The sequence below is a fragment of the Filicampus tigris genome, chromosome 6, assembly GCF_054856515.1.
Source record: "Filicampus tigris isolate MCC_2025a chromosome 6, RoL_Ftig_1.0, whole genome shotgun sequence".
In the NCBI taxonomy this organism is placed as follows: Eukaryota; Metazoa; Chordata; class Actinopteri; order Syngnathiformes; family Syngnathidae; genus Filicampus; species Filicampus tigris.
In genome coordinates this window covers 21,948,638-21,969,826 of record NC_141222.1, presented here as the reverse complement: position 1 = coordinate 21,969,826, position 21,189 = coordinate 21,948,638, and the positions used below count along the sequence as shown (strand labels likewise).

Here is a 21,189-nt window from a genome sequence, read left to right as displayed (position 1 = left end):
TTATTTATATTCCTGGACATTTGCACTACTCCAATAAATTCTTAAGTAACTTGTACACGCTGACACATTTTCCCTGATCTTTGTTAATCACACTGCAAAATAAAATCCAAACAGATTGGCCACTGAGAATTACAGTGGGCTACAGCTCCATTTTTGTCATTTTGAAGGGCAGTGATTTAAGATTATTAGTCATGAGTGCAATAACGGATTTGCATCTATATGTAAAAATTCTAAACTAAACCTTGATTTAGACCACTATTCATCTGAAAGAAATGCCATTTCTCTATCCATTCCTGTACCTAATTAACAACTGTAGTTAGCCCAATCTACTTCTCAGCGGCTTAATTGTTCTTTATAAAGCCCGACTAATTTATATTTGCAATATATCAAATATCAGCTTTTATTGAAGCCCCAATATTGGTAATAGCCTCAGCACCAAAAATTCCGTATCAGACGGTATCTAATTTGTTGATGTAATGCCAGAACCGCAAAGCATAAAGCATAAGAATAGCGCCTGTCCAGAGCGAGACACACAATACAAATTGATCAAATTCAAGATGGAAGCGACTGCTGTTGACTATCTCCAGCGCCAGATAACAACACGAGTCGAGTATAGTGTTAAACTCCAAGGTGTTCGTAATGTTACAGTCGTGCCTAAAGTGACAAAAATCTTGCGTTCAAAAACTCCCTGCCCAACCTGGTAGGTTCAATTAATTTATCGTAATCCGGTGAAATCATAGCCTGTTCATGAGCTTGTTTCGGACAACTACACCACTAACGTAAACTAAAGGAATAGAAATCAAATTGGAATAACTAAAATCATCATCACGTCAGATGCTGTAAGACTTTTACGTTAATGTTCTACAAGGAGACTTTAAATCCCACCAGCAGTTATATTCTTTTCCTCAAGAAACTTGTACTTTTACTCGAGTACGGCTTTCAGGTAATTTATAACGCGTAGAAGAGGGAAGCGGCAGTTGACATCTAAAGGGGTCTCGCGCGGAGGGGCTCGGCTGGAGGGCGTCGCGCGTATGTCGGCAGTGCCATAAAAATGCCATGGCTGGAGGATGACATTGGCAGCTCCCATTCAGGACGGCGGCCCCCTCGAGACTGAATAAATATTCCTCAGTGCCTGTCGGGTCCCCCGCCCCGGCGAACAATGGCCTGCCGAGAGCAGCTGTCTTAATAGCATGAGGACCGACAGCTTTGACAGCATCCGAAGCCGGAGACAACGCTCGGCTGTGTGATAACATAATACGAGCTAATCGGGTCGGACAGCCGGCGAACGCGTCGTGTACGTTTCCGCGCGAGGCTGAGCCCGCCAGTGCTTTGGCAGACGCCCTGACACCTTGATGCTCAGGAACCCGATGTGAGAAAACGGATGTCGTGGCATCACGGAGGATCCTTCCTAAGCGGATTTGCGGTTCCCGTGGCAGGAAAGAGCAAGAACCACTGCTCTTGTACAGGAGAGCACTTGGCTACTTATTGAGTTCCTGATCTGCTAATCACAGCGGGGATCATTGGAGGCTTCCTCCTTGTGGAATAGTGTAATCACTTCTGCCACTTCCTCCGCTCGTATTGTTTGACATCCAGCCATTAGCTCACCCTGTCACCTCTCTGCTCCACCTCCACAAAACACAGTGAAAAGAGACAAGCAAGACATCGATCCAAATCTCCAAATCACCTCCAGTCTGTTTACGCTCCGGGTTTGGTTTCTACGAGACAAGCGGATCATAGTGTTGTGGGTTGAAATATCTCCTGGCAGGTCCTCTAATGCGTCTCTTGGCCCCGAGGGGTTGTCGGGGATGGGCCGATGCTGTCACCGGGAGACGGTGAGATGGCCTCATTCGCACACTTCGTTAACTGGGATTCACGCCAATCCCAGAGCCTGGCCGATTAAATCTGCCACTGTTCCTTGGAACTTTGACAAAAGATTTCAGGATGTCTTCAAACTTTGACAGGTTAAAACGGACGCTGGCGTTTTGGCTCGCGAACAAACAATGGGACCAAGACTGCGGACGGGTGTTCGCGTCACACTTGAAGTTCGATATGCTAGATATTTGGTTCCATCATTTGGTCCGGCTCGCTTAGCGTTCACAATGGCCTCTTTCACCAGCCATCTTTTTTTAAATTCTCATTAGGCTCACAAATAACCAATCGTGCTCACATTCACATCCACGGACAATTGATTTAGAATCCAACCCTTCAATTGAACCATGTGTGTGGAGATTCTCCAGATCATCCAGGTCATGGTTATCCACAAAGTAGACTCGTTCCTAGACACGGCAAACATGCTTTTGAATATTTTCATTCATCCAGGTCATTTCATTCTCAGGACAATGATTGGGTCTCCACCGGAGTCTTCTGGTTGTCTCCGAAGACGTTTCGCCTCTCATCTGAGCCAGCCTCATCGGTTCATGCAACAAGGCTTGGTTAGGACCGCGCTGGCCTGTTATCCTCAAAGACAACCGCAACAGTCCAGTTGCGATTGATTCACTGCCCTGAGAATGAAATGACCCGGATGAATTAGATTATTCACCAGCATGTTGAGAATTCCCAGGATTTTCTGCCCTACCAGGGCTAAGCCAAATGTCTGTTTTTCTGAAGTGACGTCATCTCCTTACCTAATATCATACAAAAATACGTTTTGCGGATGCGGTCGTTCAGGAATGATTATGAAAAAGATGCTATTAGAAAATCCTAAACCATCAGCAAGGTTTGACAGTTGCATTTTTAATGTCAAATTGCGACATGTTGGGATTAGATTAATTTAGGTCCCTAGGAAGGAATGGAAGGAAAGACCTCGGACGTTTCGCAGATGATCTTCTCGGGGGGGGGAAAAAGAAACATTTCGTTGTACTTGGAATAGCTTCTTCTTTTATTCTCGACCTACAGAAAGTGAGAGTGTCCTATGGGAAGGTGAGACTCCCTGCTTTACTTTGGGAAATGTTCCCATGTTGAACTGACGCATCCTTGAGGATAAACAGATGAGTCTGGGATGAGATAGGAATTCTTTCTTGGACAGACTTCTGTCCGCTGCGTTTAAGGTTTTCGTTCCCTGATAGAATATACTTTGGACGAAGCATCTCATACATTATGACAGATGGACTTCTGAAAAATCCCTAAATCTCTTAATTAGGTTAAGTTGCTTTCTTTGTTCATCATTAGGGCCCAAGTACAAGGTATTGTGAAGGTCCTTTTGGAATCTTTTTTTTTTCTTACAAATTAATCGCATGAAATCCTCCGTCCAGCACACTTTCCAATTTTGGAAGGTTTGAGTGCCCGACTGCTCCTCAAGAGTATTCCAATGCCTTCATTTGCAACAACAGCTCCATGGTTAAGAACAGCAGGTTGAATTCTTCTCCAGTCTTAAATCAGACTTCTTCGTTAAGGTCATATTTCTGAGCTACCACATGAAATGAGCCAGGACCTCCCTTAGGGCAAATTCAATTCAGCTTGGATCGCAACATTTAACTCTGATCCAACTTTTCTCTATAGAGTGCTACAGTTGTGCATGAAGAAAGTCCTGCTTTGAGAAAAGCAATGCATATAAGTGATTTTGGTACCTGGAAAGGCAAAAAAAAAAAAAAAAAGGCACTAAACCCGAAATTGACTTTTAGTTTACTGTATCTTATTTTCTTATTTCCACCCGGGGCCAACGAGGCTTTCTTCACTAGAGAGTGGTACCTTGCCAAGTGAGACGAGTTGCTCTGTAAATCTTTGTGAAGCGCTGCAGAGGAAGACGTTGAAATGGAAAGGAAAAGAAATAAATCCGACTGACTAATGACCCAATTATTTGAAGTTCCACCAGCTGGCTCGCGCGCGACCTTAGCTGACAGTTGATTTCAAACGCTTGGACGGAAAGTTCTGACCGCGATCAGGTGCGATAGGAGCTTTGCCCAAATTCTCCAAGACAAATCAGTTCCCACGATCACTAATCAGATTTTACAAACTTATTTCATGGAGTACCAACTATAAGATAAGTGAGTGAGTGTGTGTGTGTGAGCTGTACATTGTTGAATCTTTGCCACAAAGTCAAGCTTACATAGAGATGGGTAGGCGTGAGCAGGAAGCTGCTGAGGGGTCATAAATCTCAAACACCGTAACACATTTTCTTCTGTGGCACATTTATCGCTCTTACATTTTCCCCTTCATATTGTTCTCGGATCTGACTCATAATCTCCCGTGAATTCCTCAACATCCTTCGTTGGAGTGAACAGAGCCCCTTATGGTCGTTTGGGCAGGGTGCAACTGCTTTGCCTTCATGCAAATTGTTTCTGACACTGATGGAGAGGAGATATTTTGGCTCCACAACAATATTTACTATATTTCTCTGTGCCCGGTATCATTTTAACAATTGTGAGCAAAAATCAAGCCACGCAGTGTATGACCACTGCTCACTGCCCAAATTTGGAATAGTAGCCCTTAGTCGTAATAGTAGTCAACTGTAGTATTTTACGTCCTCCGTAACCCAATGTGACACTTGTGACTCGGGCAGGAAGGATACAGTAGAGGAAGGAAAATGAAAACCCCTCTGATTTGGGAAACCCAAAACCTCATTGTGATTTAGTCATCGCAAGATGGCAATTAGTGAAAGGACGCCTGCTCTGTGCCAGAGTCAACAAACGGCTTCAATACGAGAGAGGAAATGTAGGGTTTTGCAATAATGCAGATTTGTCACGCCAATAATGGTCAAATAGTTGCATTTCTGTATTTATGTGTTGGCAGCAAAATTCGCAATGTTATTCTAACGGGCTTTTTTTTTTTTTGATGAATAGAATGATGACTTTCCCCTTAAGCCAGCCAGGATATGTTCCAGCTCACCCAATAACCTGGATGGATTAATTGATTTTAAATATACAGGGTGCCCACAAAATAATTACCGTATTTCCTCAAGTAGTGTACAGTCGATGGTACTGTCCTGCAATTAGACGCCTCCTTTCGTCCAATCAGGGAAGACATGTGGAGTAAGTGTAATTACCTCAGCTTGTACATGCCATGACACGCAAACATGGACTATGCAGTAACTGCCAATATGGACTCTGTTGCTAACCAAAACAACAGCACCTTTCAACACATAAACAGTCTTTCAATTGACTTAGTGTGGAGTCTTGTATGTTGCTGCACAGTATTAAAAATCATCTTACATCATATGGCAACGTCATATTTAACAGTGATTAGTCTCCAGTGATGATATGTCGGCACAGCAGAATTATTTCAAACTGTAATTGTACGAATAAATGCCATTAAGACAACCAACCCAACATATCAGCAGTTAAGAAATGAATGCAAACCATGACAATTAAAATGCTTAATTTTGAATTTAGTGTTTGTTAAAATTTAATTTCCCAAAAGAATCAACCAGACTCACTTTATTTTATGTTTTTTTAGTGCCAATTTCAAACTGATACCACAAAACAACTAAAGTTGCAAACATAAAAAGTGATTTCATAATTGCAGTCGCCTTTTGGAATTCAATTTGTCTTAGAATTTAAAAAAAAAAAAAAAAAAAGGTAAAACAGCTCATACTATCTGTGGATAAAGGAAATTTCATGTCCGTTCAATTACTGTAAGCAGTAAAAAACTGTAAAAGTTAACAGACAGCTAATTGTAAGTTAAATCAACCTCCATGTGTTTGGAATAGTTGTCTCTATTTTCTCTGGCAGCAGATGGCTAGTCACTATGAAATGGTTGTTCTGCCTTTCAGGCCAAAAACATTTTCTACAATTATCGAATAGGCCACTTAAACATTATCTAATAAGAAAAAAAAAATGCATTGACATGCCAACGCTGATTTTTGATCATTGCATCATACTTGCAAAAAATGTTTCTGTCAAAACGTCAACATGTGTTGTACAACTGCGCTGTTGTCTCTGTGAAATATGAAAATCCAGAATATCGGAGCAAGAGGTGTCATTTTCATTGAGGTCATCGGCCTCCCTCTGGCCACTGTTATTCTTTTCCTTCTTTCTATCTTTGTTTGCCATCACTCCAGTCTTTATTTTTTTTACTGACCTTGTTTGTTATTGGGGCTCTGGGTTCATTTCATTTCCCGCCCACCGCTTTGGAAAACTCGCGCAGAAACCCGATACTGAAACCACAACTGTTCAATGAAAAACCCATAATCTGGACTTTCTTACAAGTACAGCCCAAAAAATGATTCATACCTTGGCCACATTTGGACTTAAAGTGAATCGTGAATTGTCGAATGTGTGTGTGTGGCATGGCCAGCTACTAGCTTAACATTGTACATTAGAGTGTGTGTGAATCACATCAACATGTCGTTCTGTATAATTGGCACCGGGGTGGAATAAGCCACCGGGGGAGCTATCGGTAGTATCAGAAAGATAACACAAGCCAGAAGGTCAGAAAGTCAACCTAGCAGATTTCTGCGATAGAACTATAGCGATCTCATCCATCTGGGAGTGAATTCAACAAAGCCAGAGTTCTCGCCTCATTTTATACGCTCTCGGGCCATCCTCTCCATATTGGAAATGAATCTTCACCATTATCTCATAACACAAATATTACCCATAACGACTCAATTTCCTTATAATTTCCTTATCGGCCCCTCTATAATTAGGTTTTCTTTGTTTGCTTTGTCATCCTCTGGTGTGGACCCAATTAGACCGTTATTACAACCGGAGAGGACTCATGTTGGAAACGTCAACTAAAATCACACGTAACCGCACGCGCGCGCACACGCACACAGAAGCGGCACCGCAAGTTATTTAAATGACTCTCAATGGTAGCACGCTGAGTTAAGTGCCTCGCTCCCGTCGTTATTACTCCCCCACCCCGCCTCCCTTTGGCTCTCTGCTCCCCGCCAACCCCGACGGAGAAGCTCAATCAGCTGAAGCCAGCAATTTGTAAACTCCTATCTTGTTCTCAGTGGGACACTGAGCCTAATTAATTGTCTCTTTTGTCCATAAATGGGAGGGGGGGGGGGGGGAGCAGAGGCTGTGGAAAGATAATAAGGAGGGAAATAGTCGAGAAAAGGAAGACAGCTTTCTTCTACTCTCGAGAACCCCTTTCGCACAAAGATTCCACATATGTGATGCGTCCTATTCGTCTGTGCCAAGCAAGATTTCACACGGTTAAGTGGTTACTACCTCCAAAATTCACGGTTTGCTTTTGTACCTCCCATTCTGGGTTTGTTGTTTTCACACAGACCAGAGACGTGCGGGAAAAGATGTGGAGTGTGAAAGGGGCTAAAGTCGGAGCAGCGTGATTTTTCTCATCTGGAACGATTTTGAAAGTGGTTTCGTTTTTGGGGCGGTTCATTTAAATAATACTAATAATCATTTAAGTTATTCGAATTAAAAAAATCTTCAATTTCAATTCTATTTTGGTTATTTGGTCTCACACAGACACATTTATTGGTCCATGTTTATCTATAAAACATTGGCAAGTCCCAACCCCTTCCAGAGGTTTTATTAACTTCTCAACACAAACATATTTTTGTCAAGATGTTCTATGCAAGCCCACTAGTTGAAACGAGGCATTCTGATAAATATTCCGTTTGTGGAATAAGAGTTAATCCACTCGTTTTTAGCCATCTCTGGGGGCGGCCATTTTGTCACTTCTGTCGACTGAAAATGACATCACAGTTGCTCCGGGCTCAGATAACGACCAATCATGGTTCACCTGTTTTCTGAAGCCGAGCCCTGAGCAGTTGTGATGTCATTTTCAGTCGTCAGTTGTGACAAAATGGCCTCCCCCAGAGATAGTGGTCCCTGTCAAATGCATTCACGGGCCGTATACAACCCACAGCCCGTAGGTTGCGCATCCCTGCCATGTGACTTCATTACCAAGCTAGAAAAGTGAGGAAAAAAAAAGTGGGACAAAGACAGCTTGAGTGGGGAGTGGGAGGGGGTTTGCAACACTGAGGACCTCCCACCCCTTCGCCCTACCATGTGTGTTATCTGTGCGAGCTAATGAGTGATGGATTAACCTGGGCTCACCCCTAGCAAATTGAGATGACCTTGCAAACTTTCGCCTCCAACCCAAAAAAAAAAAAAAAAAAAAAAAAAAACTTCAGCATTCCACTTCGGCCAAACTGATGTCAAGTCATTGAGGCAAAAATGTTCATATCAGGCATGTGTGCGCCACTGTAGATAACTGCAGTGCGGGTCCAGCGCATCCGGTGCTGACCTCTGCTGACTGAGATCTCTTTGTGCAAGTGCAACATGGAAAACAATGAAAAGCAAACACGTGGCGAAAGCATATTCCATGAATGACACACAAACACCGGCAAGACTGGCAGGCCTCCATGACGACAGGGTGTTAAAAAAGCCCTCATGACCTGATGACACACACACACGCACACACAACCCCGAGCCGTGACTTATATGGGAAAGACAAAGCCATCGGTAATAAATTAGCCTGAGCTATTCACCATCACACACAAGGAATTCCACTGACTGTTTTTTTCCAGTCAGCTTGTTTGACGCTAAATGAAAGTTTGATGTGTCGCAGGTGCATTCGTTTTATGCGCTATTTCTGTGTGTGTGTGTGTGTGTGTTCTTGTCTTTCTATGCTTGTGAGGGAAGGATTTTATCTGGAGACTTTGTGAGATATTTTGGGCTTATGAGCACATTTGCTCACTTTCTGATGCTCACAGTCAGTTTTTTGAGATACAAGCTGTGATTCGGCCAAAGTTTTACTTTGGCAGGCAGCATTTCTTCGATATTAACACTGTATGCTGACAGTGAACTCAACTCACTTTACAACAAGCAGCCGTTTCGCAGATAGTAAGAAATTCTTTACTGCCACTGCCAATTGATGTTTACTGTCAAACTAAACATAAAACAAAGAATAACACATTGTGTATTTAGAAAAAACATACAGTAATTTACCTTTAGATAAGTAATTGTAAATTAACAAACAACGCCTAAAAGCCACAGATGGGCTAACAAATGGCATCAGTTTCATGGCGCTATAATTCTTTAAGTGACATATTTGAGCACAAAAGGTGGAGCAACACATGTAGGCAGATAACAATATTCACAGGTATTTGTTATCCTCTGCAAAGAATGGCCAAAAAAAGTGCCCAGCTCTGCTATCAACAATAGAGTACTATATGTCATCACATCAGTAACACTAGTATTTGTATTGATAGTTGAGTTACTATAAGTAGAAGTTGATTTGACTTGAGTTTATTGTGCTTATATCAAGCCAAAAAGAAAATATCTCCAGTGAGCATGTGTGTGTCCGCGCGTGTTTGCACGTCATTTAGAATGACAAGAAGAGCGTCAGGCTAAAGCAACAGCGGGGTGTCGCTCAGATGCGCTGCCGCCGCCGCCGCCGACACCGCCTGTAACTCCATCCAGCCATTAATCACGCGTCGCCGTGTGGAGCAGCAGCCCCGCAGGCCTTGATGGGCTTTCACTCACACTTCACTTGGTGGTCCCGTCAGCGACTTGTGCGACTGTTGCCGGGCAGATGTTAGCCAGCAGCTCTGATCTTGCATTAAATCATACATATATATATATATATATATATATATATATATATATATATATATATATATATATATGTATGAGCATACATGTAAACAGATAATATAACAATACTTACAAGCATCTATTCTTTATAAATGACTAATTCTTCGTGTGTGTCTCATATATTACACTGCCCCCAAGTGGCCTTGGCTCACACACCAGAAGGAGCAGCACAATGTCCAATAGAATAGAAACACTAAATGTGGCAAACATGGTTTATATCTGTATATTTTATTGAATTAAGTCATTCATTTTAGATTTTCCGATACAAAAGGTTTTTTGTTACAACCTCCACCAATTTTTTCTCTTTGTCTTTTTGAAGTGCTTTAATGCAGACTTTCAATTTCATTGAGCTCTTGACGTTTTAACAATTGCCCGTCCCTAATTTGAATGCAGCCGTCATATTTAGTATCACGTTCATACTGTGATTCCTGACGTGACAACATAATGTTTGCTAACCACCTCAAAGTCTCAATTCCAACGATGACGTCATTATATTGCCGCGCTCATTATGTGACCAATGTTTCCATATGTTTAAAGCAACTCCCCCTCTCTCATCTCTGTGCGGTAAAGTATTAGTCAGCATTTTTCCTTTTTAAAATGACAACAATGTGGGACTGCGGTAGAGTTTAAAAAAAAATTATGGAAAAAAATTAATATATACTGTAACACAAGACAGAAGATAACCAACTTCACTTTTGAGATTTAAAGCAACACTATGGAACACATAAATCACACATTCAAAATTGGATTAATATCATGATGCCTTGACGTACAAGTTTATTTTTTTCCATGACTATGCTCGTAACTCAAATTTTTGTATCTCAAATCATCTTTCCCCATTGAAATGAATGGGAATGGCATTAATCTGTCCCAGCATCCCAAAAAAGAACAAAAAAAAAGGAATGTTTTTTTTAAAGGGAAAAAAGCACTGTATTGTGCTACAAACATACAGTAATAACATGAATAGTAATGCAATTAAAAAGAAATAAGCACTTTAAATCAATTGAAAGGCTGTTTTGATGCTGCCTGCCTTGGCTACCCGTGGGCAGTATAAGACAGACAGATATACTGTACATACAGTATGTACAGTACGTACATGTAAGAATAATAATGCATTTTATTATTCGAAAGCAGCTGGAACACTATGAACTTGTTTTGTCTGTCTGTCTGTGTGTGTGCGTGCGTGTGTGCGTGTGTGTGTGTGTGTGCGTGTTTGCGTGTGTGTGTGTGTGAGCCATTAACATACAGATGTAAAAGCAAAGCACATCAACCAAGTTGGCTTAATGATAAAAATCAAACACATGAATAATAAAATGCATTATTATTCTACCTCCAAAATTATCACTTTTCAGGAGACTCCAAAAACAGCATATTTGTCATTGCATCATCAAATCAAGCAATTTTCAACAATTTAGATTTATCATACATTTGTGAAACTAACACCCATATATGTGGACTGATCAATAGAAATGTACCAAATGTGACAGGCACCATTTGTGTACAAATATCAGTTGCGTGTTGTTTCCCATTATGTTAGCTTTAGCATTAAACCAGCGGACTAAAGGCTAATCTGTTTGTTTTCTAGACAAAACATGTCATACGCCTAGTTTAATTTTTGTTTGAAGATTAACTTCAACTTTAAAAGCTTGAAGCCTTTTTTTTTTTTTTTTTTTTTTTTTTAGGAATTTTGTGCATACAGTATAACTCTGAGATTAGCTGGCCACCAGTCTTGTGTGTTCCGTGCCTCCCGTCAAATGGAATAGATGGAGTACACGTGCTTTAGAAAATGGATTGTTAGCTTTAGCACACCTCTAATGTAATGTTAGCTCTAGCATCTATGCTAAGATTCTCCTTCAGACTGAAACAATCAAACAAGTACATTCATTAGCCTCTTTAGACACCATGTGTTTGTGACCTAGCACAATTATTAGCCTTGCATTCATCACACTTGCTTTGAAGTTAACTCTGGAGGGAAAGGTAGTTGTTCCCTATTTTAGCTTTAAATGTGGCCATTCTGTCCATTCATGCCAGCCAAGTTCCCTCATGGGGATAATGAGTGAAAGTTACTTTTGAGTGTTAAGTGTGACCACATCGACTTGTTTTCTGGCGCTCAGTATTGATTACACACAAATGTTTGGCACTCCCAATCTCACACGCAGACATTTGGTGCCAAATCACAGCATCACCCGCCAAACCACCTCATTCACACAATTTATTCATTACACATGTTAACGATATAATTTCAAAAGACCAGTGTGTGTGCCTTGTGCCCATGAAACACCTTTGACTTCACAGCTTGCAGCAATTAGGCTAGTTTACTCTTTTGGGTATTTGCGTGCATCAGAAATGTCATCACACACAAGCAGCTTACATTGGAAAGATACATAGCTATCCAGTACAAGAGCTGTATGTAAAATTTTGGCCCCACATTGATAATGATCGATTCTAATTTTTTGATTGACACTGGCTGAGATATAGAACAAAATATATATTCTTTTTTCATTAGAAATGGAGAAAACTACATTGCATACAGCCTCCAAAGTCAAATGCATTAAATGTGGTGCAATTTGTACTTCAACCAAAATGTGCCATACAAATATGCCTCGAAAGACAAAGAAAACTTGGACAAACTCGATTTGGCCAAACCACATAACTTTGTCGGATGAAAGACAATGTGGCAACAATACTCACGGGCATGTATTCTTTCTTCTGCGATAACAACTACTGTAATATTACTGCAGCTTACTGAGCAATTGTGACTGTCTCCTTCTTGTATACAGTATATGTATGCATGTGTTATACCGCCCCTTGGTGGCCAAGGTGCTCACACCAGAATGAGCCGCACACTGAAGCATGGAATCACAATTGCACAAACTATTTAATTCTTTACATTCTATTTAAATACATTATGGCTACATGTTTTTTTTATCTTGTGGTTATATTGTGTGTTTGATATGACTTTTTATGAAAAACATGTTACTTTTTTGTTAGTGTTTCATAAGTGGCTGGACGAAATTAATGACATATCCGTTCAGTTGAGTAGATGATTTGAGGTACGATGGAATAAATTCAATTTGTAATTGGCGCTACCACTGAAAATGACCATTTTTAGGGGTATATATATATATATATATATATATATATATATATATATATATATATTCATAAAAATGATCGTCCTCCGACCCCGTCTAACCTCGTCCTAAAGCGCTTCCGTCCTTGCATTACTTTTGCCAAGCCGATGCTAACAGAACTAGCATGTAGCCGAATATAGTATAGCATAGGACTATGGCTAGCATAAAAATGACCAGAGAAGCTTGCCAACAAGCCCTTACCCGTTCCTTCTTCATTATGTGTCTACTGAGAATCTCATCACTGACAAAGTCTATCAAAATTGAGCATTAATGTCTTTCTAAAGACAAAATTTTGCAACACTTCTTCAGTTTTATGTCAAGAATACAGAAAGTACAGCCAAAGATCCTCTTGAGACCAATTATCGTAAGCATCTTCCAAAGGTGAGATGACCGCATTGTAAAAATGTGTCTTAATAACAATAACAACTTGTGTTAGAACATTGTTCTGGCCTTTGTAAAAGCTGAGTTCAAGCGCCAACACAAGGAGACAAGTGGAAGTGGGAACATACCAAGAGCCGACACGTAACATGCCTGCTTCAGTAGCAGCATGGCTGCCTACCAAACAGTCTCCCCAAAGCAAGGAAAAGGGTCCATTGCTGGGCTGAACCCCCCCCCCCCACACACACACACACACACACACATAACACAGACTCACACTTTAGGATCCGCATTTTGTGTTGTAGTCCAAACACGTTTTTTTTTTTAAAGGGATGTAGTATGGAAAACTGACTTTTTAATGTTTGTAGACAAGGAGTCGCTCGCCCATCCATCAAGTGTGAAATTAATCACCTATGTAAATCGTTTATCGTTCTAAAAATTCTTTTGGTTTCTGAAAATGTTTGAGAGCCATTGTGCACTCGTTACATAAAAGTGGGGCTAATTTTGCACTTTGAGTTGCATTTTTATGTATGAAAAGTGCTATATAAATAAAATGTGATTGATTGATTTACATAATAGCTAACAGCATTAGCTTATGTTCAGGACATCCACTTTGCTAGCTCGGTTAAGTTGTTGACGCAGTGGAGGGGGGTATTTGTATTCGCTCATATGTTCATGCCCAACATAGGAACAGTTTGGTTTATGAAATGCTGCCTCCATAAGTGAAAAATTATTTTATAGCCTTTTGGGGGACTAGCTTTGTTCCTATGCTCCGGCTCTCCTCCAGCTCGGAAAAAAAACCACCTGTTTACCTGTTTAATCCCTTTGGCTCCGCCCCTGATCATCATGATAATGACATCCATACTTGCCATTGGCCCAGCAGATTATGGGTCCCTCTCAAACAGGCTAATTTCAGCAAGACAAAGAAATAGGGTGTGTAAAGTGTGATAATGTCTCATTTAATCTAAATGAAACTGTGAATTGAACAGACATTCGAGTTGCAGGGATTTCAACGTGGATTTTGGGGGTCTTTTTGAACCGATACTTCACTTTTGTCAACAGCAAAGGGAATCGTAAAAACCTGTAGTAATATACAAACATAAATTAACCTCAAAGCGTTTGTTCTTTGCACTGCATGCAATATTAACTTAGTCCTCCGCTTCAAAGGCCCGCTAGGATTGATCCTCGGTGCAAAAGTGCCATTTAATCAAAACCCAATTGCTTCTGGAACGAGCGTCCTGACAAGCAACTAGCAGCTCCAAAATTCCTGCTCGAGAGAGCGCCTGCCAACACGCTGACGTTAATTGCTTCAAGATCCTGCAGACATCCACAAAAGCGGCCATTTGAAACATCCATCGTTTTTATTTTACGCTAAATGATTCTGATCACGCGTTGTAAAAGTTGCAGTGCTCAATCATCATCCGTTTTATTTAATAAGTGTTTTAGCCCGATGCTAAAATGCAGGGTTTTTTGGGCTTTTTTTTTTTTTTATAAGAAACTGATGAAAAAAATTAACTCATACAATTCTATGGTTAAAGCCAAGCCATTGTGAGATTGTTTGTCAGCTTCCATTTTGCTTGGATTTTGAAGCAATTATTTCCACAGGAAATCATAACATTATCCATTACATGATCGAATTGTCGCCATCATGAAAACTTTAAATAAAACTGTACGGATTATCATATACAAATACAGAAGCTTGGCACTGCCAATGTGGAGTAAACCATTTTGACTGGCAAGTACATTTGAACATATTGGAAGATCTGAACTTTTTATTTGGGGTTAATCAGAGGCTTTTTAAATGGTGGCAGATAAGTGCTGCCAACTCCCATTTAACATGACTTTGAATGTGATTGGTTCATTCTTAACACGGCCATAATTAACTCAGTGATTTCTTATTACCTCCCCCTCTCAAAAAAGATTTCTTTTTTCTTCGGTTGAATTGTTCTGGTTGTACTGCAGGTCAAATTGAAATGATTGATCTTGGTCTCATTTGAATCGGGGTGTGTAGACTTTTTATACCCACTGGAACTCCTAACAAGGGGAAAACATCCTTCCTTCCACTGTCCGCTCTTATCAGTGTTTACGGCTCCTCTTATAAACCGACATTATTCTCCGTGCAGACGATCAGCTCGGCCTTGGCGCGTCTGTTTTCTCTCCCCAGCAGCTGACGGAAAGATGAACCGTGAGCCAGCAACGTTGCTGGCGCGGTTTGTATCACAGTGAAAAAAAAACACGCGGAAATGAGAAGACGAAGAGTAACGATGAGGAGACTTGTTACACTGTGAACATCAACAACGATAGGGAGGCACTTTGTGAGAGGCCCGTTGTGCGGCTTTCTGCAACTTCTGCCGGGAAATTAGGAGAATAGTTGAGTCAAAGAAAGCAGCCGCTGCCATCATGCAGCTCGAACATACCGCGTGAATCAAGTAAGCCTCGGGGCTCAACTCTTAATCGGTGATTAAACCCAGTGGTTCTCGAGCCACCCAAAAATGTGCATATTAGGGGGGTGCATCCGACCAATAAAATCCGATTCAATACGTATCTGGACGCATGCGGTGCGATACGATTCGTGGACAGTTCAAATCTGAAGGGGAGTGATTCAATAAGGTACGATTCAGTGGGATTGCGTCTGGATTCGAGAGAGTACTTTCTTGTTATCATTTTACATATGAATGAACTTGTCAGTACTGTAAATGTGGCTTTCCCTTCAAACATATATCTCTCCATTAAAAGACGATTTGATGCATGCCTCAATATATTTTAATTTGGAACAATTCGATTGCTTATATATACAATGTATATACTGTATATATATATGTATATATATATGTATGTATATATATATGTATGTATATATATATATGTATATATATATGTATGTATGTATATATATGTATGTATATATACATATATATATATGTATGTATGTATATATATATATATATATATATATATATATATACGTATGTATATATATATATATATATATATATATATATATATATACATATATATATATATATGTATATATACATACACTTTTTTTTTTAATTTTCACGTTTATGTGAAACGTCTGTAACACAAAAACACCATTCACGTAAAAATACGAAAATTGTAAAAAAATGGATATAAGTGTTTTTCACAGGACAGCGACGATGTGTGTGTGTGTATATATATATATATATATATATATATATATATATATATATATATATATATATATATATATATATATATATACACATACATATACACATACACATACATATACACATACAGAGTCATCTGGCATTGCTCTGCACGGCCTGTTGGAAGCCTTTCCTGCTCTGCACAGATTCAATAACCCAAATGGATTAAAAAAAAAAAAAAAAGGTCGGGGGGGCGGGGGGGTTGTAGGGTTGAGGTTGGTTGCATGAGGGTCCTTCACGATCCTTATTGATGTAATCAGTAAAGTGCACTCGAATAAAGAGGCGCTGACACATCTTTTTTCCCCTCTTGGTTAGTTTATTTTGGTGGAGGGGAGTTGGATGGTGTGGTCCTAATTTGTTACAGAAGCAGAATTTGTAGGGTACAGACAAATGTATTTAGGAAATTGTGATTGAATTGAAAAAAACAAAATGAATGACTTCACTAGTGGCACGGTGGCCGACTGTTTAGCACGCTCAAGTACACCCGCAACCCTAAGGACGCAATAAAAAAATCAATCAATCAAAATTTGGCTCCATTTTGGTCAATTTTGTCTTTTGTGGGATTCCTGCGCCATATGAGTGTGCCCTTGAGCAGGGCTCTCAACCTCAAAGTAGTCAATGCCCAACTCGTTTTAATTTTCATTTAATTTTGAAAATTAATCCCAAAAAAATCAAGCACCTGTTATATTCAATACTGACGAATACACATCAATAACAGTTAGGAGAGTCGCACAAAGATTAGACGCTGAGATATTTACAAGGAGGGTAAACATGTTCATAAATGCGTAAAATATATTTTTAAATCCAATCAAAATATATCACTTCTTTATGCAGTTGTTCAACACACAAAATCATCGTCATCGTGGAGATTAAATGATTGCCAGTACGGATCGACAATGTTTTACTTGTCTTTCAAATGACTCCAGAGATTAAATCCGACTTTTAACATTACACATGTATGACGACGTTTTTAAAAAGCATGTCGTGACCTCGAGAGTCAAACCCATTCTATAGTTAAAACACTCGTGATGATGGAGTAGCATGTTCGTGGTGGATCACTGTGAGCTTTAGCAAAGGCCACAGTCAACAAACAGAAAGCTTTGAAACACCTGCCATGTGTCAACGTGGCCGGCAACTGTCAAACACTATTTCGTCATTTCACCTTTTTTTTGCTGCAGAGCGCAGCACAAACAGTCCAATACATGGAAATTCCCTGGGATACCCAACAAAAATAGGCTGCAAATTACAAATAATCACATTAGTTATTATTATTATGTTATAATAAATATCAGGCTGAGGTGCACATATAAAAGAATTGCAATTAAATCGATGTAAAAAATGTGAAGATAAATGACACTGATTTATAAGAACATTGACTTATTGCCAGGTATTGCTAGCAATGCCCTTTTTTTTTTTGTTCCTGTGCAAAATATCCAACATCCAAATTCATCATTGAAGTTATCTGTAATATTTTAATCTTCACTCAGTCACAGAACTAGAACATTGTGGAGATAAATGTAATTTACAGTTATTATCATTATCGTTGTTGGCTCTAATATGATGAGTGAATCATTCTGAATTGAATTTTCTTTGTTTCATAATTGTCAATTCCCTCACGGCATAAAGAAGCATCACTATGAAAGCACTTTAGTAGTTAGCTTGCATCAAATTCATTATTAAGTATTTTGTAAAAGTATTTTAAATATTCATGATTATATTAGAAAGTCACAGGCACCAGCTCCCCATGACCGTGAATAGTCTTTGGTAGAAAGTTGAAAAATAATAAGATGCAATATACAAAATATTAATATATATCATATCTAACAATATATTTTTTTCAATAGTAACTGATTAATAACCATGATATTCATGGTCTTATCAGACGATGCATTGGTCTATGTACTAGACTAGGGATGCCCAAGTCCGGTCCACAAGAACCCCTATCCAGTATGTTTTAGATGTCTCCCTCATCCAACACACCTGATTCGAATGATCAGCTCATCATCATGGTTTGCAAGCATGATAGCAATCCTAATCATTTGAATCAGGTGTGTCGGATGAGGGAGACATCTAAAACAGTCTATGTAGGGGCTCTCGAGGACCAGACTTGGGCACCCATGTACTAGACTATTAGATTAGTACACTATTTGTACTCCTACTACTACAGCTACTACTACCACTCCTCTACTAATAATAACAATAACTATTTTGTAAGTAACAGATTTAAGTCATGATGACTATTCGTGGCAATATGATCAAATGTAGAATATAGACTATTCACAATAAAGACTGCTACTATACTTCCGCTATACTGTCACTGCTGCTATAATAATTACTATTATTATTGTTGATATTATTAGTATTATTATTAATATTATTATTATACACTCTTAAAACTGCTGGGTCAAATAACAACAACAACAACTTTTTTTTTTGTACAAAACAATCCAAGTTTGGGTCAAATTGACCAAATGGCTCGGTCCTATTGTTTTAACCAGCTGTCTTACACGTGTATTAATACGTTTTAATAAATAACTGATATACTCACAATGAATATTCATGTAATATGAGAAAATTGTTGAACTATATAGCATATACATACTACTACTACTACCACTACAACAACACCTTCTAGAACCAATCATCACCTTCATCGTTATCATCAATTAGTTTTTAGCTTTGTGAAAGGCACTTGAAACTAAACTATAAATGTGATGATTACTGAAAAGTGATGTCATTATTCATGATGACATTAGAAATAATTGTGAGAAAAATCCACATTTTAAGAATAATGACAACTGTCAGTATAAGCAGCCCAGCGAACGAATGAAATGAGGTTCAAACTTGCAGAGAGAAAGAGCGGGAGAGGGGAAAGACGCCGCATGCACGCACTCACCGACGCACTCGTTGGCCTCCCGGGCCGTGGCCCTCTGCCACGGCCGATCGTAGTGGAAGGGCTTGCACCTGTCGCACTCCGGTCCGGCCGCGTTGTGCTTGCACTCGCACACCAGCTCGCCGTCGCGGTCCTTGACGCAGCGCGACGCGTGGCCGTTGCACTTGCAGCGGCCGCCCACCTGCAGGTCGGACACGGCGTAGAAGTACGAGTCCCGCGCCAGCTCCGAGTCGTCCTCGTTCTCGTCGCCGAACGTGTGCAGCCGGCTGAAGGTGACGCGGATGTCGGTGGCCGTCACCCAGTCCTGCAGCACGGGCGAGTTGTCGAAGTCGTGCGCCGAGGGCCGGCCGTCCAGCGTGCTGAAGGCGATCAGACCTCCGCTCAGCGGGAACATGTCCGTGTGCGAGTCGGTGCAGATGGCCTCCTGCTCGTTCTGCTTGGTGATGGCGGCCCGGTTGGGTTTGTTGTACATCTTGCGACACTGACTCGAGTAGAACTGGAAGGGCACCCACGTCTTGCCGTAGTCCATGGACTTGGAGATCACCATGGACTCGGGTCTCGGAGAGCAGAACTGGAGGCTGACGTAGGTCACCTCGAACTTCTTGCCCAGGGAGAGGGTGAGTGTGACGTTCTGCGGGTACTGGACGAAGTTCTCCGACTGCCAGCACGTCAGGTTGTGCGGGTTGTTGAGGTCGGTGAGGTACGCCGGGGGCCGGTTCCGTTTGAGGTCCGCCGCGTCGCACGTGTGGCAGCTGCGGCTCCTCTCGTCTGGCTTGTCGGCCGAGCTGAGCACGCAGTAGCGGCTCGCGCTCCGGTGGCCGCAGGTGCTGGATACCTTCACCTCCTTGCCGAACGCCGAGTTGACGAAGTCCGGGATGCAGCGGCGCGGGGTGCCGTGCTCGTCGTAGCACGGGTCCGGGGGCGAGCTTTGAGCCGAGAAGAGAGCCGAGCCCCCGCCGCCCCCGCCGTAGCCGCCCGCGGTGCTCCGCAGAGAGGCGGCCAGCAGCACGGCGAGCGCAGCGTCCAGAGCCCGGAACATGTTCGGTGCGTGTCGGGTCCGAAAGTGTCGATGCTGCAGTTGCTGCTGGAGGAGGAGGAGGAGGAGGTGGTGGTGGAGGACAGGGAGAGAGAGGAAGAGGGAGGAGGAGGGAGAAAGTTTGCTGGAGAGACTCTTTTACAGATGAGCTGCTAACGCCAACAGTGATTTTTTTTTTCATTACTCAAAGACCGTTTGTTGTATATTCATATTTGTGGTTATTATTTTTTTGTCGTGAGGCAATTAAAGATGTCTCCGTGGTAGTAGTCTAAAGTCTTTATGGGAATTTGGACTTAAAACATGGATTAATTGATCAAGTGCATTTTTAAAGAATATACAATTGATCTGAATGCAAAACTTTAATATGTCAACAAGATGCAATACTTCATCTTCAATCAAAATCATTACTTTCACAGCAAAGCAAGCAAACAGCATGGCCGAAAAGTAATTAGCATATGCGTATCTTGCACACACTCATAACACAAGCAAGAACAAATATGTTTTTTTGTAAAATTAGAATTCTAAAGAATTAAGATATTTTTGTGTCATTGTGATTTTTAGATATGTTTTGCACGAATTAACCATCGATCACAGTATGCAAAATGGCATCGGCTGTCCTCGACAATTGAATACACCGAGTGGCTGTTATAGCAAATTAGCGCAGTGTAGAAGTAGACTATGAGGTACAGGAGTACACAAAAGCAAAGAAATTGCTAAGAAAATTGCACCATCTAGTAAATTAAGCTCAACAAAACACTGCTCTTTACTTAGACTTGCTCCCGCTTGATTGTGAGTGTGATAGACACTGTTCCGGACAGGATTTTTTCCACGCCATCCCTCACTGAAGTGTTGTGTCACCCTGACTGCCTTGCAAACAAATTACAGGCCACGCCCCTGTGAGGACCCACTGCACTGTACAGGGCACTGAGTTTAAAAAAATGTTAGGATCAAGTATGTCCTCTCTTACACTATGCATGTGGGTGTGTATAAATACAATAGACAACATGACACACGCCAACATAATGTGGCTTTGTACAAATTTTGATGAGGA

At 40.8% G+C, this 21,189-nt stretch overlaps 2 protein-coding genes across 2 annotated transcripts in view; one reads left to right on the top strand and one right to left on the bottom strand.

Annotated features, from left to right (window-relative positions):
• pik3r5 (phosphoinositide-3-kinase, regulatory subunit 5) overlaps positions 1-21,189 on the top strand; it is a 61,797-nt gene that overhangs the window by 17,458 nt on the left and 23,150 nt on the right. The gene's annotated exons all lie outside the window — the stretch shown is intronic.
• The window catches only part of LOC147146261 (netrin-1-like), a 54,104-nt gene that overhangs the window by 32,823 nt on the left and 92 nt on the right, over positions 1-21,189 (bottom strand). Inside the window, exon 2 of the mRNA XM_086033366.1 lies at positions 19,106-20,186. Within this exon, the coding sequence (XP_085889492.1) occupies positions 19,106-20,141 (1,036 nt within the window). The 5' untranslated portion in view covers positions 20,142-20,186. The remainder of the gene's footprint in view (positions 1-19,105; positions 20,187-21,189) is intronic.